Here is a 13435-nt window from a genome sequence, read left to right as displayed (position 1 = left end):
TTTGTGTCTTTGATAAAATAGAAATTTTAGCAAGGATATTTGGACTGTTCATGTATAATATTATTTCTGTATAGTTGGAAGAAATATTTTGGACTAGATATAAAAGAATCTTGATTTTGATAAATTAGAGAGAGAAGAGGCCAAGTTTTCATTGAACTTTTTCTTATTTAAAGAAGAAAGCATAGTTTCAGAACCGAATCGGTCAAGCTACTGGTTTAATTGGTTCAATTGGTTCAACCGATAAATTATTGGTTGAACCGATAAATTTGGTCTCACGTAAATATAAAATATAAAATAGTTAAAAACTTAAAATAAAAATTTAAAATACATATTTTCACTAACATTTAATGAAGAATCAAGTCTCAACTTCTAAAAATAACTAATATAAAAAAATAATCAAATTTTAATATTAAAATAGTATCTTAATTTGACACAATAAAAAAATAATTAATTCACAAAACCTATCTTCTAATTAAAATATTAGTAGATTTTAACACTAATATCAAAACAAATAACTTTAATTACAATACTAGCAATAAAATAAATCAAGTAAATTAATAAATTTTTAGTAAAATTTATATTTATATTAATAATGGTATATAATTAAAATATAATTAATTTTAAAAATAGAAAAAATAAAAATTAAATTAAATTAGATATTTATGTATATTGTATGTATATAATTAGTATTTGTAAAGTATGAAATTTAGAAGCACAATGGATGAGTGGCAAGTGGAGGTTGCTTTTGTTCGAAGGTTCTTGGTTCGAGACCTAGTTGAGACATTTTAAAAGATTTTTCAAGACTGGTTTGGTTATACTAGTTTTCGTCGGTTTTGATCGGTTTGATTCGGTTCTTACTAGTCTACACTGGTTTTTTTCTTAAACGATCCAAGGAGTAAACCGAACCGGATTAAGATTCGGTTCACCGATTTTTCGGTCGAACCGATTGATTCGGTTCGGTTTTTACAACTATGGAAGAAAGTGCTAAAGTTTTATATTTTATGAAAAAAATAAAAAAAGTTACAATTCCTAAGGTTTGAAATCTCTTGTATATACTGAATAAATTATACTAACTTAAAAATGTTGTGATAAGAACAAATACCTGGATGCTTATTTATGATTTAGGCAGTTAAATATTAAAGGAATCATTTTTAAAGAAGAATTCAAATTAATGAAGGTTGAAAATGAAGACACTTTACATGTATAAATAGAAGACATTGTTAGCAACAATATACACAACAACAATCAATAAAATTCTCTTTCTCTTTATATTATCAAAACACTCCTCTCTCTTTTATATACTTTACTATACTGAGATATTAATTGTGGTGAATATTAATATTACTACTAGAATTATCGAATTATAATTCTTTATTTTAAATTTATTTTCTCTTCCTTGTTTATTTATTTTACAACACGTTATCAGCAGGAGACTCTAATCAAATTTTAGGAAGACTCGGGTAACAAATTTTCACTATGTCAAAACTCTCTCATCTTGAATTTAATGTTCTTGATATATTTGGAAACAACTACTTATCATAGATATTAAATGCTGAAATTCATCTTGATTCAATGGATCTTGGAGATACCATTAAGGCTGAAAATAATTCATCTCAGAAGGATAAAGCCAAAGCCATGATCTTCCTTTGTCGCCTTCTTGACGAAGGATTGAAAAATGAATATCTCACATTAAAAGATCCTGCAGATCTGTGGAAAAACCTTGAAGAATGGTATAATCATTAAAAGATAGTGATATTTCTTCAAATCCGATATGAATAGACGCACCTGTGTATATAGGATTTTAAATCTATAAGTGAATATAATTCAGCAATGTTTCGAATCACCTCACGAATGAAATTATGTGGGGAAAAGATAACTGATAATGATACGTTAGAGAAAACTTTCTTGACCTTTCATGCCTCGAATGTGCTCTTGCAACAGCAGTATCGAGAAAAATGATTTGAAAAATATTCTGAGTTAATTTCATGCCTTCTTGTTGCTAAACACAACAATGAGTTGCTTTTGAAAAATCATGAAGCGCGTCAAACTGGCGCCGCCCCATTTTCTGAAACAAATACGGCAAATCATTACCCTAGAAGAGGTAAATGGCAAGGTTTTAATAATAAGAAAAAATATGGAAGGAAGAAAAATTATGTTCACAAGAAAGAATCTCACCAGAAGTGGGATAAAGAAAGAAACAATGGGCAAAATAAATCAATAGAAAATAAATGTTTCCGTTGTGGTGGAGAGGGCCATTGGTCGCGTACCTGTTGTACCCCAAGGCACCTAATCGATCTTTATCAAGCATTTTTGAAAAAGAACGACAAAGGAAAGGAAACGAATTTTGTTTCAAATAATGCTGTTGAAAATTACACCACTCATTATGATGTATCTGATTTCTTTGAGAATCCTGAAGAAAATATTGACTATTTGATCAATGATAAAAAAGTTTAATATGTCGTTTTGTAAAAAATTTCTTGTTAAATTTTATTTTCTATGCATTTGAATTTTAAGTACGATGCATATAAATAATAAAATATTTATGAATTTCAAAATTATTGAATGTGTCAAGATAATAATAATAAAATTTTTAGTATATACTATACTTTTTAGAAAAATATTTTCAATCAAGAAAATAATTTTATTGTGCAAATATTTCTACTCATTTTATTATTATTTGTCTTTGAAGAAAATGGCAAGGATATATAATAAAGATGTTTGCCTTGCGGATAGTACAAGTTCGCACATCATCCTCAAAAGTAATATATATTTTACTCATCTTGTGTCAAAAGAAGAATATTATTGGCTCCGGTAATGTGATAGAAGGTTCCGGAAGAGTTATAATTTTGTTTCCTGAAGGAACGAAATTCATAATAAATAATACACTATCGTCTACTAAGTCTCTAAGGAACTTATTGAGTTTTAAAGATATTCGCCGAAATAGATATCATATTGAAACTATGAATGAGAAAAATCATGAGTACTTATGTATCACAACTCATGATTCAAATAAAAAGATTATATTAGAAAAGTTACCCTCACTTTCATCAGGGTTATATTATACTAAAATTAGTGCAACTGAATCACACGCCATTGTAAACTAGAAGTTTACTAGCCCAAATGAATTCATAACTTGGTATGATCGATTGGGTCATTCGAGAACAGTTATGATGCGGAGAATTATTGAAAACTCTCATGGACATTCACTAAAGAACCAGAAGATTCTTAAATCTAATGAATTTTGTTGTGCTGCATGTTCTCAAGAAAAGCTAATTTTAAGGCCATCACCGGTAAGGATTGGATTTGAGTCCCTTGAATTCCTAGAAAGAATTCAAGGTGATATATGTGAACCTATTCATCCACCATGTGGATTTTTTAGATATTTTGTGGTCCTAATAGACGCATCTTCGAGATGGTCACATGTGTGCTTGTTGTCTTCTCGCAACCTAACATTTGCAAGATTACTTGCTCAAATTATTCAAGCACATTTTCCAGAAAATCCAATCAAAGCAATTCGTCTTGATAATGCTGGTGAATTTACTTCCCAAACCTTTGATGCTTATTGTATGGCTAATGGAATAAGCGTTGAACATCCAGTAGCTCATGTTCACACAAAAAATGTGTTAGTAGAATCACTTATTAAACGCTTCTAGTTAATTGCTAGACCCTTACTTATGAGAACAAAGCTCCCAACTCAGCTTGGGGGCATGCTATTTTACATGCCGCAACACTTATTTGTTTGAGACCAACAAGTTACCATCAGTTTTCTCCTATGCAATTAGCTTTTGGCCAGCAGCCAAATGTTTTCCATTTAAGAATATTCGAGTGTGCGATATATATTCCCATTACACCACCTACTTGCACCAAAATGGGACCCCAAAGAAAATTGGGGATATATGTTGGATATGATTCTCCCTCTATAGTGAGGTATCTTGAGATAAAAACTGGAGATGTATTTAAAGCTCCATTTGCAGATAGTCATTTTGTTGAATCAAAATTTTCAACATTAGGGGGAGAGAATAAGCTTCTTGAAAAGAAACTTAATTGGAATGCATCATCATTAATGCATTTAGATTCTTGATCTGGGCAATGTGAACTTGAAGTTCAAAAGATTATACATTTGCAAAGAATAGCAAATGAATTGTTTGATGCATTTTCTAATACAAAAAGGATAACTAAATCCTATATACCAGCTAAAAATGCTCCAATTCGAATTGATGTCCCAGTCAGACAAATAGCCACCGAAACAAATTCACGTCAGAAGCATGGTAGGCCTGTCGGTTCCAAAGACAAAATCCTCAAAAAAGAAAAGAGGTAAATACTATTCCTGTTGAAAAAGATATAGTAAAGACACTTGCAGTTGTCCAAAATTCTGATATAATTTTGATGCCAGAAGACGTTCATGTACCTAAAAATTGTGAAAATAATGAGATCTCGATAAATTATGTCTTTACAGAAGATAAATGGGACCGAAATACGACAATTGTCGATGAAATATTTGTATATAATGTGGCATTAAATATCATGCATGAAAGTAAGGATCTTGAGCCAAGAACAGTCGCAGAATGTCAACAAAGGAATGATTGGCCAAAATGGGAAGAAGCTATGAAGGCTGAGTTAAACTCACTTGCAAGACGTGAAACCTTTTGGACCTGTAATCCGTACACCAGAAGATGTAAAACCTATTGGATACAAATGGGTATTTGTGAGAAAATGAAATGAGAAAAATGAAGTTGTGCGCTACAAAACTCGACTTGTGGCATAAGGTTTTTAACAAAGGCCAGTATAGAATATGAAGAAACATATTTCCCTGTAGTGGATGCAATAACATTGCGTTATTTGGTCAGTTTATCCGCATACCATATACTACATATGCATTTAATGGATGTGGTAATAGCCTACTTATACGGATCATTAGATCGTGATATCTATATGAAAGTCCCTGAAGGATTAAAGTTATCTAAATCATCCAATGAATATCATAGGGGTTATACTCAGTCAAATTGCAAAGATCTTTATATGGTTTAAAGAAATCTAGATGAATCTTGTATAATCGTCTTACTGAGTATCTGGCCAAAAATGGATTCAAGAATGTTGATGTCTGCCATGTGTTTTCATAAAGAAATCTACATCTGGATTCATTATAATTGTTGTGTAAGTTGATGATTTAAATATCATTCCTGAAGAGATTCCAACAATTATAAAAATTCTAAAAGAAGAGTTTGAGAAGAAAGATCCTGGAAAGACTAAATTTTGTCTTGGCTTGCAGATCGAGCATACAAAAAATGAGATTTTCATTCATCAAACAACATACACATAAAAGATCTTGAAGAGATTTTATATGGATAAGTCATGCCCCTTGAGTACCCCAATGATCGTAAGGTTTTTGGATATGGAAAATGATCAATTCCGTCCTAAAAAAGAAAATGAAGATATCCTTGGTCCTGAAGTACCATATCTTAGTGCCATTGGGGCGTTAAAGTATCTTGCTAATAACACAAGACCCGATATATCATTTGCTGTGAACTTATTAGCAAGGTATAGTTCCTCTCCAACCAGAAGACATTGGAATGGAATCAAACAAATCTTTCAATATCTTCATGGAACGGTTTATATGGGATTGTTTTATCTATATGAATCCAAGTCACAACTAGTTGCTTATGCAAATGCAGGATACTTGTCTGATCCACAAAAAGAGAGATCTCAAACAGGATACTTCTTCACATATGATGGTACAATTATATCATGGAGGTCCACGAAACAGATGATTGCAGCAACATCCTCTAATTATGCTGAAATACTAGCGGTACATAAAACTAGTCGCGAGTGTTTTTGGCTCAGGAGTTTGATCCAATATATTCTGTCATCATGGGGACTTATTGACCATAAGATAGCTCAAACTGTCCTGTTTGAAGATAATACAGCATGCATAGATCAACTTAAAGGTGGATACATCAAAGGCTATAGAACAAAGCATATTTCTCCTAAATTCTTCTTCACTCATGACCTTCAAAATCAAGGAACAATTGATGTCCAATAGATCCGCTGAAGCGATAATCTGACAGATTTGTTTATAAAGTCACTCCCAAAATCTTCCTTTGAAAAATTGGTACATCAGATTGGGATGCGTTGATTTCGAGATATTAAATAATGTCGACAAGAGCCGGAGGCTGTACTCGTTTTTCCTTGTAAGGTTTTTTTTTCCATTGGATTTTTCTTGACAAGGTTTTTAATGAGGTAGTCTCCATCACAAAGGATTTTGTACTCTTTTTCCTTCTCTAAAGTTTTTTCCTATTGGGTTTTTCTTTAGTAAGGTTTTAACGAGACATAATCCTAAATAGTCATCCAAGGGGGAGTGTTGTGATAAGAACAAATACTTGGATGTCCATTTATGACTTCGGCAGTTAAACATTAAAGGAATCATTTTAAAAAAAGAATTAAAATTAATGAAGGTTAAAAATGAAAACACTTTACATGTATAAATGGAAGGCAATATACACAACAACAATCAATAACAATTCTCTTTCTCTTTATACTACCACCAAAACACTATATATATATATATATATATATATATATATATATGTATATGAATCATTTTTATTATCCTATTTAATTGTGGTGAATATTAATATTACTACTAGAGTTATCTAATTATACTTTTTTATTTTATATTTATTTTCTTTTCCTTGTTTATTTATCTTACAACAAATACCATTATTCTTCAAGTAATATTTTTCTTTAACATAAATCTATACAACCAATAACTTTTCTCAATTTTTTGTTTATCTCGATTGATCTAAAATAGTCTCATACTATATATGTCTTTTCAAATTTTCATATATATATTTGGTGCTACTTAAAGTCTTGTATATTTGTGTAATATGATCACACTTTACAAGATCAATTCAAAATAAAATTGAAAAATGTATTTCACACAACGAGGATTTAAACAAGTCAAATCAGTTAACTAAAAAAAAAATTCAAATTACCAGCACAAAATCTTTCTTCAAATTCTCTAGAGTGAAATTCACCAATAATATATCATTCCTTTTAAAGTGTTCAAATGACATCGAGAACATAGTTGCTACAAATACTACTATTGAGTATTGAATGTATATACAACCAATAACCTTAGCATTTACATTTCACAAACAAGTTACAACTATAGCATTTTCACTCCACCAAGAAGTTGACATAAATTGCCCCTATCTGAGGTTCACCTCCTTTACAATCATTAACCAATGATGATTTCTTGATCTTCTTCACCTTGCCAACTTCCCAAAATAACACCTAATACATACTATTTATTAACAGATACTATCTCACAAGTTGGATACTTTTTCAATTACTCTAACCGTTCTAAAATATGTCACTATAATAAATTCAGAACACTCATAAGTCATAACCTATGTATCGGAATACATTTTGTATCCGGATACATTGAATTATGGTTTATCGAATTTCCAAATTGACAAATAATGTGCAATGGAGATAGTAACAACGAGTGGAAAAGCATTCTCCACGATGTTGTGTTGAGCTATTTTCTTTAAAAAAAAAAAGTATTTAGGGACAACGGCTAGTAGCAGGACAAATACCACATGTAATGCAAGTTTTGAACATTTACACCCACTTATTTTCATTTATAGTACTTTAAAATTATAGAAAAATAATGAATGAGTGATTGTAAATGTTCATCGAGCACACATTAAATATACCAAAGATGGTGTGATTAAAGCAGGACTAGCAATATTCATCACCTAGCCAATTTTCCTTCTCCTTTGGACCAGTTGGACCCTCCTCACCATATAGCTCTGTTGGAAACAAATCAATCAAGTTCTCCACAGAAAATCTAACAAACATTGGAAGCATATCTATTAGCTTCTCTATTTCCGATCTCCCATCGTACACGATCGAAGGACCCCACTCTCTCATGTACTGCAACCAGCACGGTTCATTCACGGCTCCATTGCCAAGATACTCGGCCGCAACAATCTGATACCTTGTGCTGGAATCCACTACGAATTCGCTTCTAGCTGCGTCGTTACGCACACCTATTCCAAGCTTGGATGATCCCTGAAGGTAAGTACCAGGATGAGGGTAGCTGGCGTGGCCGTGTTTTGAAGAGTAAACGATTGGTTTGTTGTCCTTGATAAACTCAAGATCAGAAGCATCCAACCATTCGCCTCCGCTATGCTGAGAGAAGAACACAGACCACAGCTCCCCAGTGAAGTTGTTTATTCTGAGGGTGAAGTGCTCCCAATCACTCACATGTTCACCAATCTTGCTCATCTCGATGTTCATCAATGCAACTTTGAGGGTGGCAGGACCATTGAAGGGGCAAAACACCCACATTGCAATATCCGTAAAGGAACCTCCCAATGCTGGCTTTACATGAACATAGAGTTCTGAACTCTCTATGTCACCCTTCTTTAGATAATTCTTTGCATCGTTATCGCTAGGCAAATCAATCCAAAATGCACCATCATTTGTTCCTCCACTAGGCAAATTCGAGCCCTGATAATCTATGGCGCTACCCTTCTTGCCATTGGCCGAATACAGAAGCGCTCCGTTCTTGAAAAACCACTGCACTGATGATGGCATGTATGTCTCATCAGGATGGAAGTACACAGTAGGTCCATAATGCTCGATAAGCGCATGAATCTGGTTCAGATTTGGCATTGCGTGCAAGGTAGAGTCGAGATTCTTCAAGCAACCAATATTTTCCACTACTTCCTCAGAATCAAAATAAGCGCCGCAAACAAATGTTCCAACAGATACACCTTTACAGAGCATACCTCTGTCACAGGGCTGTATGTTCCAAATCTGCAATGGATCCTTTGAAGATTTGGACTTGATAGTTACCAATAGATTAGAAGTCTCACAAGATTCCGTTAGATCTGTTCGCACACATCTAACTTGTTCAACTTCCGGTTCTTTTGGCGTGCTAGTAACTACAACGCCCATGGCCTTATAACCCGTTGGAGGGTTCGGCAACCAGAAGTAAGCACATTCGTCATGTGAATCCGAACTCCACACTAGAGTGTAGTCAAGAGGCTTCTTAAGAGCTGGAGATTCGGATTCACAAGTCATTTCACGCGCCACAAGCACATATCCTCTCAGTGGCTGGCCATTCGATTGGCAGTAGTGGCCAAGGGAGAAGAAGCCGTCTGGAATCTCCAAAGGTCTGTAGAAGGTGAATGGCTGCGCTTTTCCAGCCAACTGAGTGCATCTCCAAATCCTCTCAAACTTGGTTATTTGCAAAACTTCGATTTCTCCGAGCCATATTCTTCCACCGGCAAAACCATTACCTGAACAGATCATATACACTATTAGATAAACACAGATGCTTAAGCCATAGAATTTTATAACGGCAAATCTAGACGAAATCAAAGAGAACCAGCATAACAAAAAAGATTATTGATAGCAAGATTTAAAATTTGATCTTTTTAGTAACACATACACAATAGATTACACATGCCAAAATCTGCATTGAAGATGCTTACTTGATGCATACATATTAATCAAAAGTGTCTAAGCCTAGTAATTGTGTGATTAAAGAATTTCGATGACTGCAAGTTTCCATACACATCTCTCAATTAATAAAAATTAAATATTTGGTCAACAAAAATGGCACCCAATCCAACCCCCGCCCCCACCAAAAGAATTTTTTTTTTTCAGAGATGAACATTCAGGAGATACAAAGGAGCTTGTTTTGTGCTCTGAATAATGATATTTACGGAAGTACCCATTAATGAAAGCCAAGAAGACACATTTCAGCTTGAAAATTGGTGAAAGCTTTTTATTAAGACAAGTTGGTATAAATACATATATCGAGGTAGATAGATAGAGATACCTTGTGGCCAGTGTGGAAGAGGTGAAGGGAGAGAGAAAGGGTGTGGCTCAGAGAAATCATCGTAGTTAGGAATACAATCCCAACAGAAACACTCACAACCCAACATCATCCCCTTTTCTTCTTTCTTTCTTTCTTTCTTTCAAACACACCAAAACAAATGGGTTTCTTTTGGTGTTTCCGTTGCCTTCAACAAAGGAGTTTCAAGAATGAAGAAAAAAGAGAGAACGAAGAGTGTTTCAGTAACAGTAAAGAAAAAGTCAACTTTCTCTCTCCCTCTCTCTTCTGGTTGGAGTGTTGTTCTTTTGCAGAGACGCTGCTCCTTTTTTAATTCTTTCTTCGGGTTTTTTGAGGTTGCCTTGTTCCTGCTATAAATTTTTTTTATTTTCCTTTTCTTTTTGTTTGCTCCTTGTTTCAGACTTTTTTATTAATTTAACAAGAATGGTTCGTAGAGGCTCATCCTTAAAGTATTATATTTTTTAATTAAATAAATTATAGTTATTCGTTATTATATTTTATATGAATAGTTCAATTTTAGGATTTAAATTTTAAAATTTAAGAATTACAGTTTAGAATTTTAGAATTTAAAATATAAAATTTAAAATTTATAATTTAGAATTTAAGATTTAAAAATTAATTTTTTTAGAGTTTAAAGAGAATTGTTCTCTTTATATATTCTCTGCAAGTAAGGAATAAAACGCATGTAAAGTGTATTTATATATTCAATTATAACCATATGCTTTTCAATGATTAATTTATTATCGTGTACAATTATAAAAAAAGGAAAATTAATTGCATAAATTAATGTTAATTTAACTTGCAAATAATTTCTTTATTATGTTGGCTCATACTCTATTTGAACTTCATTTCAATTCGATTTATGTAAGTAATAAATAATGTATAAATTAACACAATGTCGTTTGTCGTATATTATATGAAATGTACAAATAATTTCTTCATAGAGGAAATAAATATCTCTAGTATAGTATAGTGCAACAATGGCATAAGCAAGTAAAGCAAGCAAGCTTGCGTAAAAGTACATACAATGTTTGTGGGGGTGAATGAGTTTCTAACACGCATCAAAGAGGAATCAATTATTAGGTTTGTTGTTGTTGATTAAGACATACTTCCCTCTTTCTTTTTGGTTAATTTACCCCCTTGCAATGCAAATGGATGCATTCTCATACATTTATTTTCCCTAAGTATATTAGTCTATGTTTAATCTTTGTACATTTATTCCCACTTGTCTTTAAGCTTTTTTTCTTAGTAATGATTTTTATATATAAGTTTATATGATAAAGAGCACAAAGAAATGATAAGTTTATATATAAGTTTTGAGTTATGACAGAGCTAGATTACACTATCTGTTTAAAAAAACTAGCTTAAGGAAATCAGAGTATTAATTAATGTTATAGAACATTTTGAAGTGGATAATTATTATTATTGAGCCACTTTTATTTGGAATAATTATATAATAAAAGTTTAATTTTAATACATGAAATATATACAATTTTAACAATCATTCAATTATATTTAATTTTTTGGATAATTATTTATGTAATTCATTTAAAAGTAATTATTTGTACTGATATAATAATACACAGTGGCGGAATTTAGTTCAGACAAGGGGTGGCCATGGTCCCCCCAAATTTTTATTAAAAAAATTAGTAATATTTTTTTAAAAAATAAAAAATAGTTCAGTTGGTTCAAATATTTTATTATGACTTAAAATACCAAATTTTAATCTTCATCTCTTGTTTTTATTACACAATAATTTTTAGTTTTAAACATTCAAAACATATTGGATTTGGATTGAATTGAGTGTATTCGCATTTCGCAGCTCTCTATTCAATAAGCAACACTCCCTTTATCTTTGAGTTCAAATATAAAAAATTAGGTATTTTTATTGTGTATAAATTGATAAAAAAAAATTAATAAATATTATAAATTTTAATATTTGTCCTTCTAATTTCTTTTTTACATATTTTACTGGATATATATATTCAAATATTTATATAAAATAGTCATAAAAAAGCAAAGAGTTGATGATGCATTTTTTAATAGGAAGGCTAATATTCAAAAAGGAAAACATATAACTTTTACAATATCAACACATGTAAATAGTTCTTCTACTTTAATGAATCACAAAGAAAGTAAGATACAACCTTCAAAAGTTTAAAGAGTTACATCTGATGAGTTTGACATTAATTCTTTAGAATGATACCCTGAAAAATGGCTTTAAATTTGGCAATATTACTTAAATTAGAGAGATGAGGTTAGACAAACTTATTTTAAATGAGATTCATGTCAAAAACATCTTGATAATTATCTTCTATCTGACCCCCAAAATTTCGTTTCAAACTCCGCCACTGATAATACATAATTAAATATTAATAAAAAAGTTGTAGTTATTACTGTGCTAATCTGTGATTGGAAGTTTTTTTCTTTGTGATTGGAAGATTTTAAAGTAATATGATTGGTGCACAAAAAAATTATTGGGATAATTTTTTGGAGATCACATAGCCTTAAAATAAAACAAAAAAAAAAATAAGTAGAGAAAGAAGAGAAGAGAAAGAGAGAGATATTGAGAGAGAAAAAATAGGATAAATAATTAAAATTACTCTTGAACGGTCAAATTGCTGAAAAAGTTACTTTCTAAAGTTATTAACAATTTTTTTGTAGATTATTTTAAAATTTGACAAAAATATTCAATTTTTAAACATGTAATCTTAAAAAAAATTTAGAGATTAAGTTTTAATATGATTTTTTATATAATTAAAAATATAATATATTTTTAATCTAAAAATTTAAAAATTTCACAATAAAAAATTTATTATTTTGCGATTTTTTTTGTCAATGATAAAAATAATTTTTAAAATGGAAAAACAAGAGATCAAACTTTATTTTGTGTTTTCAGTTTATTTTTAAAATATCTATTTAAATATAGTCCAGTTACACATTCAAGTTTTTTTAAAAACCAAGTTTAACCAAGTTAGCCCAAACTCAACAAAAATCACTTTCATTACATCAGCGTGTAAACATATGCTTCACTAACACAAACTTTCTCGTCTTCGCGTTCCTTCTTCTTCGCGTTATTCCTTATTCATTTTTGCATTCCTCCTTCTTCGTCTTCGCATTCCTTCTTCTTCTTTTTTGTGTTCTTCCTTCTTCTTCTTCACATTCGTACTTCTTCTTCGTTGCGTTCCTTCTTTTATTTTTCCGCATATTTTTTCTTCATCGTCGTTCTTTTATTGCTGCTGTTTTTGTTGCGTTTTTTCTTTTTCTCCTTTTAATTGAGGTTCATTTGGATCCAGAAATGAATTTAATGTGGTTTTGTTGATGATTGAGTCTTTTTTGCTGCTTGTTCAAAACTGAAATAATTTCGATTTATTTGTGTGTTAATTGAGGTTCACCTGATGTTGTTGATAAGTATTGACCAAATGTTTTATTTCTTAAGTAATTTCGGTTATTTTTTAGTTTAATTGAAATTCATTTGGATTCAAAAATGAATTGGACGTGTTTTTGTTGATAATTGGGTCTTTTTTACTACTTGTTCAAAACTGAACTAATTTCGGTTCATTT

At 31.2% G+C, this 13435-nt stretch overlaps 1 protein-coding gene across 1 annotated transcript; it reads right to left on the bottom strand.

Annotated features, from left to right (window-relative positions):
- Positions 1-7004: 7004 nt before the first annotated feature.
- On the bottom strand, positions 7005-10296 carry LOC112710913 (hypothetical protein At1g04090). Its single transcript, XM_025763387.3, has 2 exons — positions 9857-10296; positions 7005-9311 (listed from the first exon to the last, which is right to left on the bottom strand). Exons 1-2 carry the CDS (start codon positions 9963-9965, stop codon positions 7744-7746), a joined length of 1677 nt encoding a protein of 558 aa, XP_025619172.1. The 5' UTR covers positions 9966-10296; the 3' UTR covers positions 7005-7743.
- Positions 10297-13435: the final 3139 nt, after the last annotated feature.

This window comes from Arachis hypogaea, chromosome 9 (assembly GCF_003086295.3).
Source record: "Arachis hypogaea cultivar Tifrunner chromosome 9, arahy.Tifrunner.gnm2.J5K5, whole genome shotgun sequence".
Taxonomy (NCBI): Eukaryota; Viridiplantae; Streptophyta; class Magnoliopsida; order Fabales; family Fabaceae; genus Arachis; species Arachis hypogaea.
Note: the sequence above shows the minus strand (reverse complement) of the source record. Positions and strands in the feature narration are given on the sequence as shown.